General features: G+C 28.6%; 1 protein-coding gene across 3 annotated transcripts; it reads right to left on the bottom strand.

Annotated features, from left to right (window-relative positions):
- Positions 1-1,106: 1,106 nt before the first annotated feature.
- Positions 1,107-8,575, bottom strand: LOC112727579 (amino acid transporter AVT1A). 3 transcript variants are annotated; one of them, XR_011868677.1, is made up of 13 exons: positions 8,033-8,575; positions 7,051-7,304; positions 6,257-6,471; positions 5,850-5,873; positions 5,576-5,756; positions 5,275-5,494; positions 5,055-5,190; positions 4,929-4,946; positions 4,676-4,823; positions 3,109-4,386; positions 2,942-2,985; positions 2,147-2,209; positions 1,107-1,449 (listed from the first exon to the last, which is right to left on the bottom strand). XR_011868677.1 is itself a non-coding variant. In XM_072209416.1 (12 exons), exons 1-12 carry the CDS (start codon positions 8,272-8,274, stop codon positions 1,357-1,359), a joined length of 1,638 nt encoding a protein of 545 aa, XP_072065517.1. In that variant the 5' UTR covers positions 8,275-8,575; the 3' UTR covers positions 1,107-1,356. The 3 variants fall into 3 exon arrangements, 1 of the variants encoding a protein (XP_072065517.1); XR_011868678.1 differs by having other exon boundaries at positions 3,109-3,827; XM_072209416.1 differs by lacking the exon at positions 3,109-4,386.
- Positions 8,576-21,654: the final 13,079 nt, after the last annotated feature.

The following is a 21,654-nucleotide window of genomic DNA, read 5'->3' as shown; positions in this document are numbered from 1 at the left end:
TTTTTTTTATTTTTCTAATGCTTTTACTTTTACTATTAGAAATTTGCCAAACACGCTAAAAAATAAAAAAATATCTTTTTTCATTAAAAAATGATATTTTTTAATTAAAATAATGACACACAAACAAGCACATAATATATGGGGTCTTTGTTCCAAGTCTCCCAAGGATGGTGACAGGGTGGTTGCCACCACAGATGGAACCAAAGAAAATCATAAGAGCTACAAGACCACCATGCCTTCTGATTTGGCACCTGCGCCTCACACAAAAGAGGACATTAACAAGCAGAAACGTGGTGCTGAGAATGCTGCAGGGACTCGTGTTGTTGGTAATCAAAATATTGGTTAGTTTTATGTTAAGCATTTGATTCCAATTGAGAGATTGGCATTTTGGGAATAGGTAGCTGCTGCTTTGCGAAACACCCTCCACTCAATGATGCAGAGATCACCGTCGTTGCGCCCTCTAACTCCTCTCTGTACTCTTCCTCAATCATCACTGCTGGCTTCTGGTGGAACGTGGTCTCTTCCTCCACTGCAACTTGCATTGATCTGCTCTGCTTGTGTCGGTCTTCCTCTGTACTCTTCCATGGACATCGCCAAGTTAGAATAAAGACCATTACTAGAAGAACAGCATCGACGAAGAGGCAGCAGCGGTTGAAACTAGCATGGAGGCTGAGACGCATAAAGGAGAAGAAAAGCTGTTGGATCGTTGGGTTGAAACTCTAATTTAACGCCGTTAGTGATAGAATGGACGGAGGAATTAACGTGATTAATTTTAAATCTTTCAAGGACGATTTTAATTAAATTTATCTTTCGAAAATGAAAATGGAAATCGGAATATCTTTCAAGGACAATTTTGACTATTAACTCGATCTGAGTAAGTTAATTTTTTTATAGAGATCTGACCAAGTTAAAATCGTTTAGCTGGATATTTAATTTAGTTAGTTATCGTTTGCTTTCAGACTGGCAGGCAGTTTAGTTAGAAGTTCTAACTGAAAAATTCATTTCTTCTTTTCAATCAATGAATAGAGATTTCTCCTCCGATTCAATTCATTTAGGATCATAAATAACTAATCAAAGCACTTGTGCCAATGTCAAACGCAAACTAATAAGTCCAAGGCATAAACTAATAATTATTCAACAGTAACACGATTATAGGACATTAATACTCCACTAAAAAGAATGCAAACCCAGATAATGAAATGTTCTTGGTTCGTTCAAAGCAAGCTATTAAATAGGCTTCATTACAAGCTATTCCCACAATAATTCAAATGGCTCCACTACTAGCCATACAAGGTAAATTCCTAACCCTCAATCCATAATAACTTAACAACCATGATCAGTGCTGAAAGATCTGATTTAGTAACTATTCGCAATATCTAGCAGAGAGGAATAAGTTCCGAGGAGTCCACAAATGATTCCCGCTCCTGAAATTATGATGCTCAAGGCAACCTGAAAGAACCAGCAACACAAGTCTTGAGTTCTATGGAATGAATAGGAAATTCTTTCAAAACAGCATTGTTAATCTATGAGCTCACAATAATTAACAATTCTATGCGGTCCAACAGCCAAAAAAGCTTTGAAATCAGTAGTGTACCAAAATTATCTTAAAAGTTTCATATTATTACAAACTTACGTATGAAAGAAAATATAAAATTAATAGTGAAAGATCATGTTGTACTAGAAAAAAAGAATAAAAAGTACCCTTATTTTGGTTTGATTTGCCAAACAAATAAAACATTTTTAGCGGTCGATTAATTTTTTTTTTTCATACGTAATTTTGTCCACTGACATTCATTCATGGTAATTATTTTAGCTTCAAAATCTTCCAAAGATGATTATTAATTTTGGTACTTCAATGTTGAAACTATTTAATTAATATAAAACATGAATGTGATAGATATAAGGAAAATTGACAGATAATACTGAGAGCTTACATGCATTTCGTATTGGCTTAATTAGAACTTACATGCATTTCGTATTGGCTTAATTAGAAAGTATTATTGTTCAATACTAACGTTAGTCTACAAATTATAATCATGTGAGTGTGGAATTTAGATTTTTTATTAAATTAATAATTTCATCACACCTATGGACAAAATATAAATAAAGGACTAGAGAGTAATTATGGAATCAGAAACATCCTTACCTGCATCTTTGTAGCTTTCTTGCCCACAATTTTCAGAAAGCAAAGACTAGGCATTATCACTGACTGAAAAATTTTGCATACAAATATTATATGTTGTTCAATGGGGATTCCTTATAAGAAACTGAAACAAGAACAATAAGGGAAAGCAGAATGGAGTATGGACAAATCTACCTCATGCCAATTATTATAAACAAGTCTAGCGTGTTTAAATGAGCAAGTAAAGTTGTTGTATGTTTATATGTAAAAATCAATATATATATATATATATATATATATATATATATATATATATATATATATATATATTTGGATTAGTTAATATTTTAACAAACCTTATTTTATCCTTGTACAGCTTTATTTTTTAGTGATTTTCAATAATTTTTTTAGCGGTTCTAGGTTTAAAGAATAAGATGAGATGCAGCCATGCAGGCATGAATATAAGGCACATACATTAAACATACAACAAATTTAGTTATAGGATATGAATAGCATGTTGACACACCACTAAAATGGTATCCTCAATTTCAAGGACAATTATGCACATGAGTATTTCTCTAATCAATTAAAGTTAGTATTTTATGGTTGATGTATGTAAATAAAAATTGTAAGAAACAAAAAATGACAAAAAAGGCATTAAACAATCATGAATTATATCCACCAAAACAATCTTAACAGAGTCATGACTTCTAAATTCCTTCCACGACAGTTAAACTTTTATTTGTGGTTCGAATCATAGATGTCATTAAAGAAATATTTATATTTGTTTGAATATAAGTAGCTGAAGGGAGTGCTTACCACAAGTATGCTGAAGAGAGAACCAATTAAAGACATCACAAGCCCTGAAATTGTAATGAAAGGATATTAGAGTTAGACTTGTTTAATTTTGTAACATGTATTACCACTTCAATACAAAATTTCATCATTAAAAAGATTTAGATGTATGATTATTGACTATTAAGCACCTTAAATTAGGCAAGAGCAAGAGCTTAGTAGATAAGGTACTGATCAATGACAGAAGAAGAACATGGCACACAAAGTTGCTTGCTTCCACATTTCTTGCAATATTTACAATTTGAAAAGTACAAAATAAGTGTGAATTAGGGAAAGCAATCAATGTCAACGTCCTCCCAATGCAAGTTTTAGTTTTGAACTTCAACATAAAGTATGTTTACTACACAATGATTTGAAACCATTTTTTAGACGATGGCCTTGAAAAGTAGCTCTGGCCCGGAGGTAATTATCCATAACCTTCACGATTCTTTTCATTTCAAACTGACTCTTCAACTTTCAACCCTATCAGAACTATTCATAGTGGACACCTGACTGCTACACTTTCTATCAAGCCAAGGTTGTAGAGCCTGTCGGCTGTTGGTTACCGTTGGACCAGCCAATCACTATAAACATTTCACCAGTGATTTTTGCATATGCCTGTGTATACCATCTTTTGTTCCGACTTCCCGGCTACCCGTTGCTTATTAGGGGTTTGCAAACAGGGCCAAGTTGCTAACATACTGTAAAATTTTGTTATCTTGCATGTTTGCAGTATGCCTCAAGTCCAAGTGTATATCTTTCCTATGTTTTCTGGTGCGATGCAAATGGAGGCCGACTTCAAGGGTTTTCTGGTGATCCCTTATTTGATTTTGAAGCTTCTATCAACATTATGTTTCTCTTTTAGGACCTCCTTCAATTCCAATCATATTTTGAGTCTTGTCAATTATACATGTGTTAAGTTTCTTGTCATGGAAGCCAAACGTGTTGGACTTGATGCACAACTCAAATACAGGAGCAAGTTAGGCTAGATTTGCGCCAGGTAATAATTACCAATTGTTTTTATCTCGAATAACCTTTTACAGATTTGAACATCAGAAAATAATGTTCAGTTGTTGTTACATTTCCAACTGTCTTATTTTTTCATGTATAGGTCAAGCTACTATGTGGAAACCGGAAAGCAAGCTTCCCTTGCTTGTTCCATAGTTGCACTAGATAAATACGAAGATCCTACCAAGCTTAGGGAGTTTTAAAGGGGATACGTTACTCAACTTATATAGTAGGAGTCGAGAAGAGAGCTCCAGGTGTAAATCCAACTAGGTATGTGCAAGCTAGTGAAACAAGTGATCTTGTGAGTTGGACCGGTGGTGATTGAATACGAGAAAAGACGGAATAAAAGAGCAAGGGAATTCACTCTGAAGATAAAGCTGTTAGTTATGCACTCTGACTCACTCCCTTCATCATGTCTAGTGCTGTTTTTTACATTGAATTGTCTAGAAGATATTAAAAACTGCTGAAATGACATTTGCTACAATATGACAAATCATCCATTTTGGTTCAAAATATGCCAGGGAGATAAATGAAGAAACTAAACCAGTTTGGATGTGGTTCATGATTTGGAAACAAAATAACACAAAAAGAAAGGGTGGCATCAGAATACTGCACATATGATTATGAAATTATATCATAATATGGAATGAATGAATAAATGAATAGGTCTATAGCCCAGAGTTTATATTTCAGAGACAGCCTCAGACTTACCAAAAAATGGAATCAGAAATGCAGCACAAACCGTAGATGCAACCAGTGCAGATCTAAGAAGAATGTAGCACCAGTAAGTTCTAGAAATTCTTTCAGGCAGCAACTCCTCTAGACTCCTTGCCAGTGGATTCATCAACAGAGCATATTTGTTAAATATTAAGGAAAAAAGTCAAATATAATTATTGATCAATTTGATAAATCAACCTACGCATTTTGTACTTCCATAAACAAAATTATAGCCAAAAGGATATTTAGTAAATGGGTTAATTACCTGAAAGAAGAGTAAAGAAACACGAAATTAGAGACTTAAAAAAACATCTTAGGTAGATTGAAGCTATTAAAAAGTAACAATTAGAGACCGAAAAAGTATCAAACTCACTGTTGTCCATAATGCAACTTTGGAAGCAAATGCACCCTTTGGCATATTCAATGTTATCTGGGACAAAATGCTGTCACCAAACATGAAGTATCCCATGACTGCAACGCCTCCATATATCAAAACGCACAAAATAAAACTGCAAGCAGAAAAATGAGTTGAGGAATCAGAATGTAGAAATTACACATGATTTTCTAGTGATAAAAGGAGTTAGGTACCATACCATGTTATTAATGCCTTGGGGTATTGTGATTTGTCCGCCATGGACTGGTAGATATTCGGAAAAACGGAATGTCCTGCAAAGCAAAAGCCATAGATACCAATGGCGAATGGCAGGCCGCTCCATCTCACCACTTCACCAGTGTGATGGAATCCAACATTATCAATTGTCCCAACACAAAAAACACAGATCACAATCAATATTGTTGCAACAACCCCTCCAGCTGCAGATTGTCATAATAAGTTCAAGTTACAACAGATTCTTTAAATTGAAAACAAGGAATTTTCTTAAGACCTTGGGGAACCTGATAGATAAGAGATTAAGCGAAGATCCTTCAACCAAACCGTAGGAAGAATAAGAAGTGCGGTCAGAATTCCGAACAAGTGCACAGAGTCTAACTTGAGACCTCCCCAATCTATGGAAGTTCCCGGAAACACACTACTAAGGTTATCTCCTTCCAAGATAATGAATTCCACACAGTATGACTGCACTCATGAAAAGAGATCTTAGGCATAAGGTCCAGAGGAACAGAACACAGGTATTTCAAAGGAAATGAAAGACATTGTTGCCACACTCACATATAATTCAGTGTACAAAACGATCTGCAAGAAAATATATCAAAAGCAATAACATCAGTAAATATTGATTAGTGAAACCACCAATTCAAGCTTCTAAGCACTCTTTTTCACTTCTACAGCAAAGAATTTGAATATAGAGAAAAGAGAGATAGGAATATTCTTATACACATTTTGAGGTCCTTAATAATTTATAAAACCCAAGATAAAAACTGAAGCAAAACCATTTAGGATCATGATAAAAATAAATAAATAAATAAAAAAGAACTACAATATTCATATATCAAGAGAAAAGCAGCATTTCAAGTCCATGAATCCAATAATTAGAGTCTAGAGATGTGAAGTAACGAGAATTGAACAACAATTTTCAATCAAGTTAACTTTTAGTAATAAAAAAACAGAAGACTCACTGATACAGCAATACGGCCATATCTTCCAAATGCAGCTTCTCCTATATCGGGGTAGGTAATGATTCCTTCTTTACTTTCAAAGCAGCGTCTCAAAAGGGTGGCCGTATAACAGCATACAATGGCAAAAAAAAGCATCACCACCATACTGGCCCACCCTGCTTGTCTCACAGTATATGGTGTGGATAGAAGACCAACTCCACACATGACATTAATCCCTGCCAGGTACAGAATCACATTATAAAACAGTCACATAATTAGAAAACTAGAATCAGTGTTTGATATTTGAAAACAGAATTCATAGAATCTGTCAACATTTCTGCAAACAGACAAACCAACTTTTCAAATTCCAATTTATAATTAAGCAGTAAAATTTTGGAAAAAGGTACATGAGAGACACTTCTCGATATATATATATAACAATAATAGCTCGGACATGAAACGAATATAGAGCCAGAGACACCTAAAATTTGTGTCCCCTCTGTCCATGCTACTACCAAATGAAGCCTAGCTACTCATTAAAGTTGTATATATTTCTCTTCACTTCATTGATAGGTTACTTATTACAATTATAACCACTCTAAGGATAGTGATATGCACTAACCTTTTGGAATGAGCCAACCTCAAATGGCCAACTTTTTCTTACTGAAGGGGAAAAAAAAAAATCTAAATTGCATTATTGGAGAATGTCTTTGCCGGTATTTGAATCTAACATATTTTATAGATAAACATGCACAAACCAAGCTTAATGTTTAAAAAATAAAAAAATTGCAGCAGATAAAGATGAAATAGTATACCATTGAAAATTGTTTGAGTTAAGCTGCATCCATAACCAATAGGCAATTCTCCCGTAACATGCCTTTGAATTGAAGCTTTCTCCCACCATGTTGATGATCGAGTGATGCCTTCATGACCTGACAGTAAAGGAGTCTTTCCATCTATCTCCAAGTTGCTCTTTGAACGCGCGAAACTCGAATAAAGAAAACTCGGCCCTCGTAGAAATGATTCGAAATTCGGTGCTGCAGCAATGGTATAAGAATCTGTAGTCTCTCTGTCAAAAGTAAGGGGATGAAAAACAATTACACAAGAATAGTTAATGTTTGATCCAATTAACAAAAAACGCCATATAACAGAAAGTACCAACAAAGCTGATTAAAAAATCCTAGAAAACCAAAAATACATTTACCTCTTTACAAAACCACTCACCTACACAGATCATTTCATATGGAATCTTCACTCACTACAAGAATTTCAATAACCCTCACCATATTTTAGCTATAAGCCAGGGCAAAACTTAATATGACGCTCTAATTATTGGAAATTTGACTATGGACTTGTTTTGGTATCCCATACTAATTCGTTGCGCATCAAATTTTTACATACACAGTCGAGCAATAAAAGGAACGAGTTTGTGCATGTTGAAGATGCTAGGGATTAAAACAGCATAAAATAAAAATGAAATAATAAACAGAAAATTACACGAATTTCGATATTATAATGAAAAAAAAAAATTAATTTCTCAAAATCAGTCAAGCACCAAAACCAAAACAAAAGGACAGTGTATATTGCTTTGAAAACGGAGGTGGGACCATCCAAAGTGTACAATAATTCCGAACAAAAGAAAATTGCAGAAACTAATACAGGATGAGTCACGTAAGAGATACTATGTGAACAAAATCACCGAAAGAAGAAGACAAAACCTTATCATGAAATGCTAATTGGAATCAAAACAAAAAGGATAGTGAAGAAGATGAAGAGGAAGAGAGGATGATATCATACTTGTAACTTTGAGGCCACTGCTGAGAAGTGAATGATTCAGGTTGATGTCCTCTGCGATGACGATTCCCATCGTCGTCGTCGTCGTCGTCACTGCCACTCCCACTGCTGCTTTCGCTCTCGAACTTGACAGCTTCAATGTCTTGAGGTTCAGCTTCTTCATTCTGTTCGAATATAAACTCCTCATAGTCCTTCTCTTTCTCGCTCTTCTTGTTCCTGTTTTCGCTGTTGTCGTTACTCGCCATTCTAACCAGAAGACTCAAGACCCCTTTTTCTTCAGAGCACAAGACTTAAGCAGAGAAAACACAATGTGTATATATATGCATTTGTATTATGTGTTATTCCCTTATGGGTAACGTGGTATGTTAGAATTTGTGTTATTGGTGAGTTGTTTATGAACCATGATGATGATGCATACACAGTGAACAAAACTTTTGAAGAATAAAATGTTATTGAGTGGCTGTAATTGGGTTATAACTTATAACTGGGACTGGGACATGACTAGTAAGTAGCGTGTGCTAGTGAACGATGATGGTAGAAAGTTCCAGTAGGATGGAGATGAAAACCTGTAGAGGGAAAGAGAATATTAATTTCTTTTTTTTTTTTTTTCTTTTTCATAATATTCTTTTATTTGAAAATCAATTTCACGTACTTTATTTTTTTCTTTTTTTTTCTTATTTCTTTTTTCCTATTTTGTATTCATATATTCACTGCAAAGGCGAAAGGTTAATAACTCATTTCAGACATGTAAATATTATGTCATTAATTTTAGAAAAATATTGGATGAATAAATCTTTTTAACATTGAATTTAATTGTTAAAAAGATTTATTTATATAATATTATTATTAATTTTAATGTTAAATTTCCGTTAAACAAGAGTAATAATTAAATAATTTTTAGGGTGTCTTTTAATTTCAATATATCTAGAAAAATAATAATGTCAAGTTATTTTTGTTTAATTAACATTTATAATTTCATATATGTAATATTTATAAAGATTTTGTTATCGTGTGTCATAAGATATAGGTTAAACATATTACAAGAAATAAATATTTTAATATTATTTATTACAAAAATAAAATTTTTTATGTTTTCAAATTTCAATACATAAAAATAACAAATAGCATTAAAATATTTTTTAAAGTATATTTAACCTATACTTTTAAGACACAAATAGCAAAATTCGATTTATAATTATGCATTTATTACATTTAATATTTTATATTTTTTTCTAGTGATAATTAATAAATATAAAATAAAATCATTTTAATTTATTATATTTAATATTATGCATTTCTTTTAACGATAATTTACTTAAGCAACGCAGTAACTAAGTACATAAATTATGTAAGAAGTTAATTTTCCATTTTAAATTTTAGCAAATAATATAATTTATTTAAATTTTAAAATAAATTGATTTACACCTAGAATTTCAAGTACTAAATTGAAATTTTTTTTAACATTTACTCATATAAAATCTATTAAATATTTTTAATTTTTTTAATGGTGTACATGTTATATAAATGCCACAAATAATAATTGGTTTGACCCAATATATTGGAAAACAAAAATAATTTTATAAATATAAAAAAATTAATTACTAAATTAGTCATTATATTTTATGTATAATTTGTGTTGTTTACATATTATTTTAACAAAATTTAATACTGATGAGTAATCAAGCTCCTTGCTTACAACAAAGTAATCAAATGTTTTATAATAGAATAATCAAATTATATATTTTTTAACAACATAATCAAATTATTTATAAATATAAAAAATCATCTTTTACTCTAGTTTTATCTTTATTCCTACTTTGACAAAATGATTAATCAAACTCCTTACAACAAAGTAATCAAATATTTTGTAATAGAATAATCAAATTATTTTTTAGCAACATAATCAAATTGTTTATAAATATAAAAATCATCTTTTACTCTAGTTTTATACTTTATTCGTACTTTGATTATAAATATAAAATTTGATTATATTTTTATGAAATTTAATTAATTGAAATTTTAAATTAAAATTAATTAATTATTTATTAAATTTTATTGAAAACGTGAATATATCATTATTTTATATTTATATAAATATTTTTATACAAATAATTAATTGACGACTAATTTTTACTTTTCATGAATAATGATAGTTAAAGTGGGTGTTTGATCTCTGTAATAAGTGAACCAATAAACTTTTTCAAATAATGCTCCATTAACGCCAGAATACCCAAATTTGACAAAAAGCTATTGAATATTGATACCAAAATGCTGATAAAAAAACACGTACCAACGTAACTCTTCATGCCGAAACTTTTCAACAGAGTTCATGTTATTGTGAATTTATTATTGTGTTATCATAAATATTTAAATTAGTTTTTAATAAATTTTTTATTAGATATTTTAATTTTTAATAAATTTTTATTTTTTTATAATTTTTTAAGAATTATTTTTATCAAATAAATTAATTTTTTTATCATTTTTAATAAAATTTTTAATATATTTTAAAATAAACTAGTTTCAATTAAAATGATAAGAGATCCATTTTTGTAAGTAAAATAATTTTTTAAAAAACTAAAATATCTAACTGACATTTCTTAGAGATTAATTTTAATGTTTATTCTTGTATTTTTTTTTTACCACTGGATTAAACAACTGTCTGAATCACACTCATAAGTCATAAGTTTACTTTTTTTTTTTGTTGTTAACTTTTTCCAAAGCATGAAAACAAGGTGAGCATTAGAGGTGTTGATGGTCAATTCGAAGATTGGTCAAACTCCGAATATTTTAGGAGTTAATTTGGTATAATTTTATTGGGTTAAGGATTGAGTAAGGGTTTTAAAAATAGACTAGGTTATTATTTTAGGCCAGATCTGGGTCAAAATAAATTCGATTTCATTCGATCTATGTGTACCTTAAGAAACCAAAAAAGATATATATATTTTAAATTAATGTTAATATTATGTTATAATAATTATAAGTTTATTATTTTATTTTTAACCATATTTGTTGAATTAGAAAATAGATCAAAGAAGCATCAAATTAAAATTTATAGATAAATTCAAGTTTAAATATGGATATTAACTTTTTAGTAACAAATTTTTTTTTTATAAATAAATGCAGCATAAATAAATTTTTATAAATTATTATTAAAACTTTAAAGATCTAATTTTCACCTGATTTGGACTCAGTATAATTGTGGCCCAAAAATATTTAGATTTTATCATATTTAAGATCGAATTATAGTCTAAAAAATATACTCAATGTATATTTAAAGTCAAATTTAAATCAGAACAAATCCGATTTTACCACATATATGAAATTATGAACACGCGAGTGAGCATGAATGAATCTTGGACTTCCAGCTAGGGGTGTGCATGGGTTGGGTGAAACTGGGTTTGATGTGACCCATATCCGGCCCAAAATATATACCGGGCCTATTTATTAGACCCGAATCCGATCTTAAACCCAATGAAATCTATACACTTTCGGGCCACGATTATACCGGGTAAAAACCGGGTGAAAATCGGGCCGTTAACATTGATACCTTCTTATAAGCTAGCATATGAAAATATCCAAATTTTCAAGACTCCAACCATTATTTGGCATAGTAGAATTCACTTAGAAAAATATAACAAGAACCAACTCTTCTCTAAAATTAAAGCATAACCATAATCAATACTAATATTGTCTAATAACACCAAATATTTAAATCAATACAAATAACACAATATTATGCATTAGTCTAAAATCTTATGCATTTTAAACATAAAGCATTAACTTATAGTCTTATAATAACTAATAACACAAAATATTAAGGTTTACAATACTTGAATTTCACATAAGAATAACCATCATCCATCACTAATAACACAATTTTAATTGTGTATGATGATCGGGCCACCGAACCGACTTCGGGTGACCCGAGTCATGACTCGAACCCGACCCGAAATAATGACCGAGTCTATTTTTGAGATCATTACCCGACTTTAAATCTAATTAAATTACACTAAAATAACCCCTAAAATATTCGGAGCCAAACCAAATCTTCGAATCGGACCGGACCATATACACCCCTACTTCCAACGTTAAATAGACCTCCATACCATACCACTACTTGATTGATAGAAACTTCGAGGAGATGCAAGGTGGCTGAATTTAAAAGCGTCAAATGCGCAGTATATTCTTTCAGCCACGAAGGTGGAGCTGACCTGGTGAATGATCACCATTTGTTTTTATTCATATTAATTATGTTATATTTGTCAGAATATCGTTTCATGATAATTTATTAAAAAGCTTACACCCAAAAACCGGGATAGCAATAACATGTGGGAATAAGTCTATTGTCAGAGGGAAGTGGTGGTCCAATGTAAGATCTGATTTGGACTTGTGGTTTGTTGTAGGGATGCACATGGGTCCCATCTTAAATAATGATTGACTTTATTTTTTCAGTTTTAGACTAAATAAAATTATATTATTTTTGGATCATATTAAATAAAATCGATTCTAAATCAAATAAAGTCTAAATTTTAAATTTTAATAAATTTTATGTTAAAAAATTAAATTTTTTTATTTAAATTAATTAAAAATATTATTTACCAAAATTTGTAATACATAAAATATTTATTAATATGTACAATTTTATATATTTTGAATACTATGATTTAAAACACATTAAACACATATTTTGAATATTTAATCATCAGAATATGATCTAATAAAAATTGAAGTTGTTCGAATTTTTTGTGAAGAGACGTGAAGTGGTACCTATAAGAGACTCTATTGTTTAAGTTAACAAGAATTTTAAACAGGTTTTAAGTAAATTAAAGTTAAAAAATATTTGAGGTAGTAGGGGATATATATAGCATTAAAGATAAATTATCTTTAATGACTTATCCACTTATCTTGGTAAGTGTTATTCTCTTCTTTTTATTTAAGGGTTGTTGAGATTCCATATTTAAGTGGATGAATATGTTTGTAGTTATCGTTAGACTTTGGCCACCAGATCAGATGTAAAAAATCGGATGTGTCTGTAGGAGGAGTTTGGATTCTGATAGTTGAGCCTTGCCTATTTTTAGGTTGGACTAAGTTAGCTACCAAAGTATGAACAAGGCACAATAAAGAATACATATATTATTATAACGATAGCGGTGGAAAAATGGGATAAATTTGCCAATTTAAACTGCCAAAAAAGTAGATCGAAACAAGATTTTGAGTCCACTAAATTTTAAAAATCTGTCAAAACTATGGACTAGAACGGAGCAAGACGGGCTGGTTGGACGAGCTGTCATTCTTTTTAGGTTATTTTTAAAAATAAAAAATTGCAACTGGATTAGGATTGTGAAAGGTCTCGTTTGAGAAGCTTTAAAAGTAATTTTTTTAAACTTTTGACTTATAAAAAGTAGTAGTATTAATGTCTTATACAATTTTTAAAATCAAATTGTAACTTTCTAAGAAGCTATTTAAGAGTTTATAGAAAAGTTAAAAAAATGACCTTTCTGGTAATACTACTATTTTTTTTATCACATTCCTATAAAATAAATACTTTTAAAATTAAAAACTCAAATATAAAATAACTTATTTATAAACTACTTTTAATATATAATTATTTATTATTTAAACTATTTTTTTTTTAAAATTTAATTAAACTATTTACTCAAACTGTGCCAAAATCACAAACACAACATCCCTCCCTGAACTCCTTCCTCCGTGAGCTACCTGTTCACCTTTGTCTCTCAAGCTCTCTCGCATTCTCGGAGCATAAGAGGTGGCAGTGGCAATTCCCTCACACCAACGAAGGCGTCTCCCTCTCTCACAGCTCTCCTTCTCGTCACTGGCCCTCTCTGCATCACGTCTGTGTCTCCCTCACATTTCTGGCGACGCTCGTCTCTCACAGTTCTGCCTCGTCTCTATCTCCTTCATATTCACAGCAGCGCGCTCGTCTTTTCTTTCTCACAACTCTGCCTCGTCTCTGTCTCCCCTCGTTTCATGTTTTCATATTGATTTGCTTGGTGAATGGATCCATCAATGGTTGATGATGATAGAGTTTAGCGTGTAGCTGGTAACTAAGGATTCTCTTTTATTTTTTTTATATAAATTTAGTCTCTACTAATTCGTAGAATAGTTGTCGAATAAAAATATTTATAGTGCTTTTGGGTAGAATTTCTTGTTTCCTTTTGAATTATAATGTATAGGGTTTACAGTCATATTGAAATGAGTTGGTATAACATGACGAACTCCATCCATGGTAGGCTTGTATTATGATATGATATGTTGTTGTAAAAGATCAGATGCTTACTTTTCTACCTTAAATTTCACTTGGTATCCTGTTTCGGTGGAATTTATTACTGCACCTAATTACCTATCGTATTTGCTATAGCAATGTAATAGGCTAATAGCTACGTCTGAAAGTTGAATTGACCTAAAAAAAAGGGTTGTGAATTGTGTTTAGCTTTTTAGAAAGTTCCAACAAAAATATGGGTAAAAAGCTTTGCCCAATCATTGCTTAAACCTAATATGCACTAACATGAGTGGAAATGCTTTCTGCACCCTGTTATGCTTAACTTGTTTCAGTTATGTCTTCGAACAATGGTTAATTATCACTTGTGCTTAACTTGTTTCAGTTATGCTTTGATATGGATTTATGTATGAATTATGTGTTTGTATTTTATTGTTGTTGTGTATGAGACTTAAGTTATTATGGTTACAAAAATGTTATTTGTACACTAAAATCAGTCATTAAAATCAGCCACTAATATATTTGTGTATAAATATATGTAGTTTAATTTATTTTCAATATGTATTTATATTATAGCATGTATTTTAATTTTGATGTACACGTAGGATAACTCTAATATTGTGATTTAACATATTATTTTTGGATGTTTAAAAAAAAAGAAAGAGCATGATAGTGACTTGAACCCATATTAGTTTGGCAAGGTGGGCCATATTTGGGAGGATTTGACGGTGCAGGTCGGCCCACTTTGTCACCCCTAAATACTCGTATTATTCTATTCGGATGGTTAATTAAATAAAAATGATTTAAATTTTTTAAATTAAAAAAAACATTTTAAAAATTTTAAATTATTTAAAATATGTAAAACCTTTTGATATGTTGATATAATAGTATTCGTAAGTATAAAAAATTTAATTCTAAAATAAAAACAGTATTTATAGTATAATTTAGATTAATTTACAAAATAAAAATTAATATAATTTATTACTATTTAGATCGATATATTTGTAATTTCTTCCTATTGCTATTGATGAATTATTTCAATGGCAGAACCTTTTATTTTTGCTGATTGACATTCCCAACGTGAATTGTTTTTTCTTATTGACGTTTTCAACATAAATTAAAAGTGTATCCGTTGGCATTAGTGGATTATTAAAATTAGAAACGGTTTTTAATTTCACTTTAATTTGAGGTTCCAACGGTTTGGAGTAGTGGATTACCATTTTAAAATTGGATTAACACCAAACTATTTTAAATTTCAACTGTCCACTAATTTTAACATTTTTTAAATTGGTGCAATTTATTACAATTTAAATAGTATTTATTAGTCACAAAAAAAAATAGTATTTATTTAATTTTTATTTATCAAAATTCAATTAAATTTATTTAAAAATATCAATTTAAATTTATTTAAAAATATCAATTTAAATTTATTTTTAAATTCGGTCTAATTTAAATTATTGTAATTAAATTGAATCTATTTAAATTTAAAATTTATAAAAAAAAGAAAAATTATAACAAGATTTGTAGTTATTTAAATTGCTGTTGTTTTTTCAAAATTTATGTAAATTGTGTCTCCCACTAATTTAAAATTAGTGATTTGAAACCGCACACATATTGATAGCAATAACAAAATATACCGATTTTTATTTTTAAATTCAAATAAAATTATTAATATTTTTAATTATTTTAATAAATTATATTTTTATACTTACAAATTATATTTTCAAATCGAATATTTAATTAACTATATAAGTAGAATAATATAAGTACATAATATTATAGTTTTTTTTTTACCAAAGATAGGAGACTCGAATCCGCAACCTCTTAATTGAGTATGGGGAGACTATGTCATTTAAGCTATTACTCATTGGCTACATAATATTATAGTTAAATCATTACAATAATATACTAACATTAAACTCATTGTACTTAAAATCCCCAATTTATGTACAACTTTGCAGTTGTGTCACTCGGGATACATTCAATTTTTGTAAAATTATAGCTTAATTGGTAATTAAGTACCTAGGATATGTGTTTAATATTTTAATGTGTTTTGGATCACAATATTCAAAATGTATAAAATTTTGTATATCAATAAATATTTTGTGTGTTACGCATTTTGATAAATAATATATTTAATTAATTTAGATAAAAAAAATTCTAAAAAATTATAATGACACTTATTTATAAAGAAGAAAAAAATTTACTTATTACAAAGAAGTTAATATCCGTACTTAAAACAATTATTCTATAACATTACAACATTTATATAATAATAATTTAGAATCTAATAATAATAATAATTTAAAATCTCACAATAATAATTAAGTCAATTACACATTAATCATTCAAATTTCAAAAGACAATAAAAACAAATCTAACAACCAACACAAGATTAGCATAATAATCATTTATAGTGTCATACCAATTAATAACAGCAAAATATTAAATAGTAAACAATAACAAAACTAAAGTCATTCGATTCGTAGCTTGCTCTTAAAGTTATAAACTTGATCTTTATTGTGTGGATGTGTTAGTAACATTTGTATGTAAAAATTAGTCTCTCAAAATTATTACATGAATTTTTGACCAAATATTTTTCAACATCTGATTTGTTATCTGCATTTGTGTTTTTCTCTTTTGTTTTTTTTTTCACAAATTCACTCTATTTTCAGTAATACCCTTAGCATTAGTCACATGAGGAGTGTTAAATATTGATTTAGAAATTCACAAGTTAAAAGCTCAAATTTGTCATAAATAACTCTAAACTGGAATTCAACACCCTTTAAAAATTTGTAAGCTTTAATTTTTGCTCATCACCTAAGTTACCGGTGATAAAGCACCTCTCAAATTTGTTTGCCCAAATCTCTTCCTGAAATAGGCACATAATTGGGTTCTAGTCATTGATGTTCTGAGTCTTATAACTTTAGAATTATTTTGATTTTTTCAGATTATTTTTCACTGCTTCAAGAAATTGATCATTGAATTTCCATAATCCTTCTTCATATCCTTGTTTTGGAGATTCTCCTTCTATTTCCAAAAGATTTAAATATCTTAAATTCATTAATTGTAACTACATTTTTTTACCACCACCACTTTTGTTTTGAACTTTACTTTTTATTACTCAATTTTTTTCATCAAAATATCCTTCATACAAGCATACAAGTTTAAGCACTTAAACAAAGAAAAAGAAAAAAAAAAGAAAATAGAGAGTGCTATGCATAAAAAAAGAAAAAGAAAAAAAAAACAAAAAAAAAAATAACTAACCATCAGAAAAAAACATTCATCTTACCTAAGTTACTTATTTATCATCACTACTTTCTTCATCTTTAATCTATATTCTTCTTTTATCCAGAGACTCATGGTGTTACCAACACTAAACTTAAAGTTTAACAGAATTTTAAACACAAATATTTTAAATTATATGAGAAAGTTTGTGTGCACGAAAAAGATATTAACACATTTTATTAGTAATTGTAATTTCCTCTAAGTAGAAGGAAAAATATGTGATAAAGACTGTGTTGCAACTTTTATTTTTATCAATATTTGAATACAAATATTTGTTTCAATTTTATTTCTAGTTCAAGTCCTGGGTAATAAACAACTGAAAAGATAATTCATAATAATCAATACTTGATCAACAAGAGGATGAACAATAAAGAGCATAACTAGAAACTGTCGTTAAAAACAAAATGAAACACAAGCCATAAAGTCAGAGGCCTAAACACCAAACTACAATTTAACCTTGCACAAAGATCTTTGGTTCCTCATTTCTACCTCCTTGCACAAACCTTTGACCAGTGGGTGCTGACCTCTTATACGATACTCTTCTATTCTTTTGACTACTCTTAAATTGCTGGGTAGGCACTTCATTCTAACCTGTTTGCGGAGTTGGACCCATTGCATCGTTAACTCCACTTTCAGGTTGTGTTTCGGCTTTAATGTGGTCTTCGGTGGGCTTTGGGGATACATTAGGAGGTGGGACTTCTACTTGACTTTGCTACTAAGTGGTGTTTTGGTTGATGTTTGAGAAGTTGGGTGGTGGCATTAGTTGGTTTGTAAGAACAGGAATAGAAGATGCTGGTTTTTGGCTTTGATTGCAACTTTTGTTGGTTATATTTTTCTTATTTCCTTTCTTAACATCTATCTTTTTTTTTTGGGGTAGGCTTTCTATGGATTGTCATCTTACTTCCTTTTTTGGAATTTCTTGTGGTATAGGTTGTTCAACGGTATCAGAAATTGGGTTTGGCTCATCATCTACAACATCTACCACTTCAACTTTTTCAAGTAAATCAACAGTATGATCCCAATAAATATGACATATTCTCCCATTTTTAATAGAAAATTATACTTCAGACTACATCAATGTCAAGCTTAATTAAATACAAACCATTGGATATTTTATTTTTTGCCCAATAAAAATTCTTGAAAGAAAAATATAACCATAAAAAATATAACCAAATTCTTAAATAATTCTACCATAAAAAATATATTCAGAGTTTCAACATTCATCCTAAGAATCACAGCAACCATCCTTCAAATATATTTCAAAACTCCATTCATGTTTTTCTCAAATCGTTCCTTGTGATGGTACACAAAAATTATATGATTTGCCATTTGTTTATCGAAAAATTTTTAATTAAACTATAAAATAACCAAATTGATACAAGTAATTTGTACATGTTAGAATATAATTAGGATCAATTAGCATTATTTAACATATCTGAATATTTATTATAGGATATTACGTTTTTATTATTACGATTCTCTTAGCACCTATAAATACCCTTTTATATTGTATCATTCGAGACAACTTGAATAGACAACTTGAATATCTACTTAATATACTAAAACTGGGTTTTCTCCCGACTAATGAAAGTGAGGTGTCACTTTCTTGTGAACCCATTTTTTCTCCAAAATGAATGCATTTAATGAATAATACATAATTATACTAATTTAGAAAAATATCTTTATTATAATTATATAAAATCAATATTTAATGCATTATTAAACTACTTATAAATTATTAACCAAAAATATTTTTAATTATTTTAATGAATAATGCATAATTATACTAATATAGGAAAATATCTTTATTATAATTATATAAAATCAATATTTAATGCATTATTAAACTAATTATCAATCGAAAATATTTTTAAACATTTTAATTATATTCATTTTAATTAGTGGCAAGTTGTTAACCCATTTATATTGATAATAATAATAATTTTATTAGGATAAATATCAAATTCTATTCCTAATACAAAAATATAAAATTTAATTCCTTCCATTTTTATTTTACCACTATAAAAGACCATGTATGCTAGAAGAAAATATCATTCATTTACCAATTACTCTTTCATTTGATAGCTTTTATAACAATTCTTTTTCTTCCTATGAGGCGTCGTTGCAAGAAGGCAACTATCATGGACACAAACTATTACACTCTCCAACTTTCGTGCTCATCATTCGGAGCTATATAAGATATGTTATCTATGAAGTATTTATAGACCATGGTGTTATCATGTATGCATAAATAAAAAATATTTCGTATTTAAATTTAAGTTATTTACCTGTTTGTGGTATATTGTAGTGTGAAATTACTTTTAATATGTGTTGTGTAATGATATTATGTTCTAATTTAAGCTTTTACTTTAAAACTGTATTATTATTTTATCTCATTATTTTTTTTAGATATCAAGTTGACGTATTTTTATTTATTATTATTATTATTATTATTATTATTATTATTATTATTATTATTATTGAAACCAATGTGATATGAAATGTACCAAAAAAACTCTCACATTTAATTTATTTTATTGTAGTCTTTTATTTATTTTATTTATTTTTATTTTCTTCTTATTCATTTTATTTTCTTTTTAATGTAATATAATTTATTATAATTTATACCAATCTATCTACTTATCTACTTAATATATTAAAATTGAATTTTTCCCCAACTTATGATGGTGAGGTGTCATTTTTTCGTGAATCTATTTTTCCTCCAAAATGATTGCAATATTTCTCTCTTTTAAATTTATTTTTAAAAATTATCTTTAATTGATATAATTATATTATAATTAGTATTTAACAAGTTTAATCACCCGTACCATGCACATGATAAGATTGAAATTATAATTTTAAGTTGTTATGTTAAATTTCATTTTAATTATAATAATTTAATTAATAAAAGAATAACTTGTATGCGTTGTTTTTCTTTTTTTAATATAGTGTTAATTGTATTAACTATAAAATAGTTATTTAATCTACTTTTTTCAATAAATCAGGTATATATACTCAATATGACCATAAATAATCTAGTAATACTTAAATCTACCAACAAAGTTTTATATGTTGGTTTACTGTGAAGTAAGAAAATATCAAAATCAGCTCAAAATGAAGAACAATTAACCCGTGCCATACCATGCACGTGATAAGATTAAAGTTGTTATTTAAACTTGTATTAACCTGTGCCATGCACGTGATAAGATTAAAATTATAATTTTAAATTATTTTGTTAAGATTAATTTAAATTATAATAATTTGATTAATAAAAATATAATATGTTATGATTTATTTGTTTTTTCTTAATCTAGTGTTAAATATATTAATTCTAAAATAGTTATTAATTGGTTTTAGTAATCTACTTTCATCAATAAATCAAACATATATACTCAATGTGACCATAAATAACTTAATAATACTTAGAGCCACCAACAAATTTTTATATGTTGTTTTACTGTCAAGTAAAAACATATCAAAATTAACTCAAAATAAATAATAAATTATTAGAGAATTCTAATACACAAAATTCTCTAATAAACAATAAATAATTTAAATCTACTAAAACATAACTCAACACTTTTCTTTGATGCCTGCAAAATATATACTTAAAATAATATTATATCAATGTTAGCATATAGTTTTACAATCATCGACCGTATTTACTATACATGACTCCTTCTTAAAAGTTATTCTACACACGTGTGCAGTCGAAAGATAAATTATTGGACTTTATTTTTCTAAATTATTATAATTATGTATTATTCATTAAATGCTAATTGTAATATTGTAATAAAATTATAATAAAGATATTTTTCTAAAATAATTTAGAAGAGAGAATAGTGCTTTCATTTTGGAGGAAAAATGAATTCATGAGGAATTGTACCTCACTTTTATTAGTTGATAATGTATTAAACATTGATTTTATATAATTATAATAAAAATATTTCTCTAAATTAGTATAATCATGCATTATTCGTTAAATGTTAATTGTAATATAATTATAATAAATATATTTTTCTAAAATAAATTTAGAAAAGAAAATAATGATTTCATTTTAGAGAAAAAATGAATTCATGAGAAATTAACACCTCACTTT

The sequence above is a fragment of the Arachis hypogaea genome, chromosome 12 (assembly GCF_003086295.3).
Source record: "Arachis hypogaea cultivar Tifrunner chromosome 12, arahy.Tifrunner.gnm2.J5K5, whole genome shotgun sequence".
In the NCBI taxonomy this organism is placed as follows: Eukaryota; Viridiplantae; Streptophyta; class Magnoliopsida; order Fabales; family Fabaceae; genus Arachis; species Arachis hypogaea.
Note: the sequence above shows the minus strand (reverse complement) of the source record. Positions and strands in the feature narration are given on the sequence as shown.

Coding starts and splice junctions, on each gene's coding strand:
- LOC112727579 (XM_072209416.1), bottom strand. CDS start 8,274: ATGGCGAGTAACGACAACAGCGAAAACAGGAACAAGAAGAGCGAGAAA. Junction 7,305..8,032: donor CAGTGGCCTCAAAGTTACAA/GTATGATATCAT, acceptor TACTTTTGACAG/AGAGACTACAGATTCTTATA. Junction 2,986..4,675: donor ATTTCTGATTCCATTTTTTG/GTAAGTCTGAGG, acceptor TTACAATTTCAG/GGCTTGTGATGTCTTTAATT.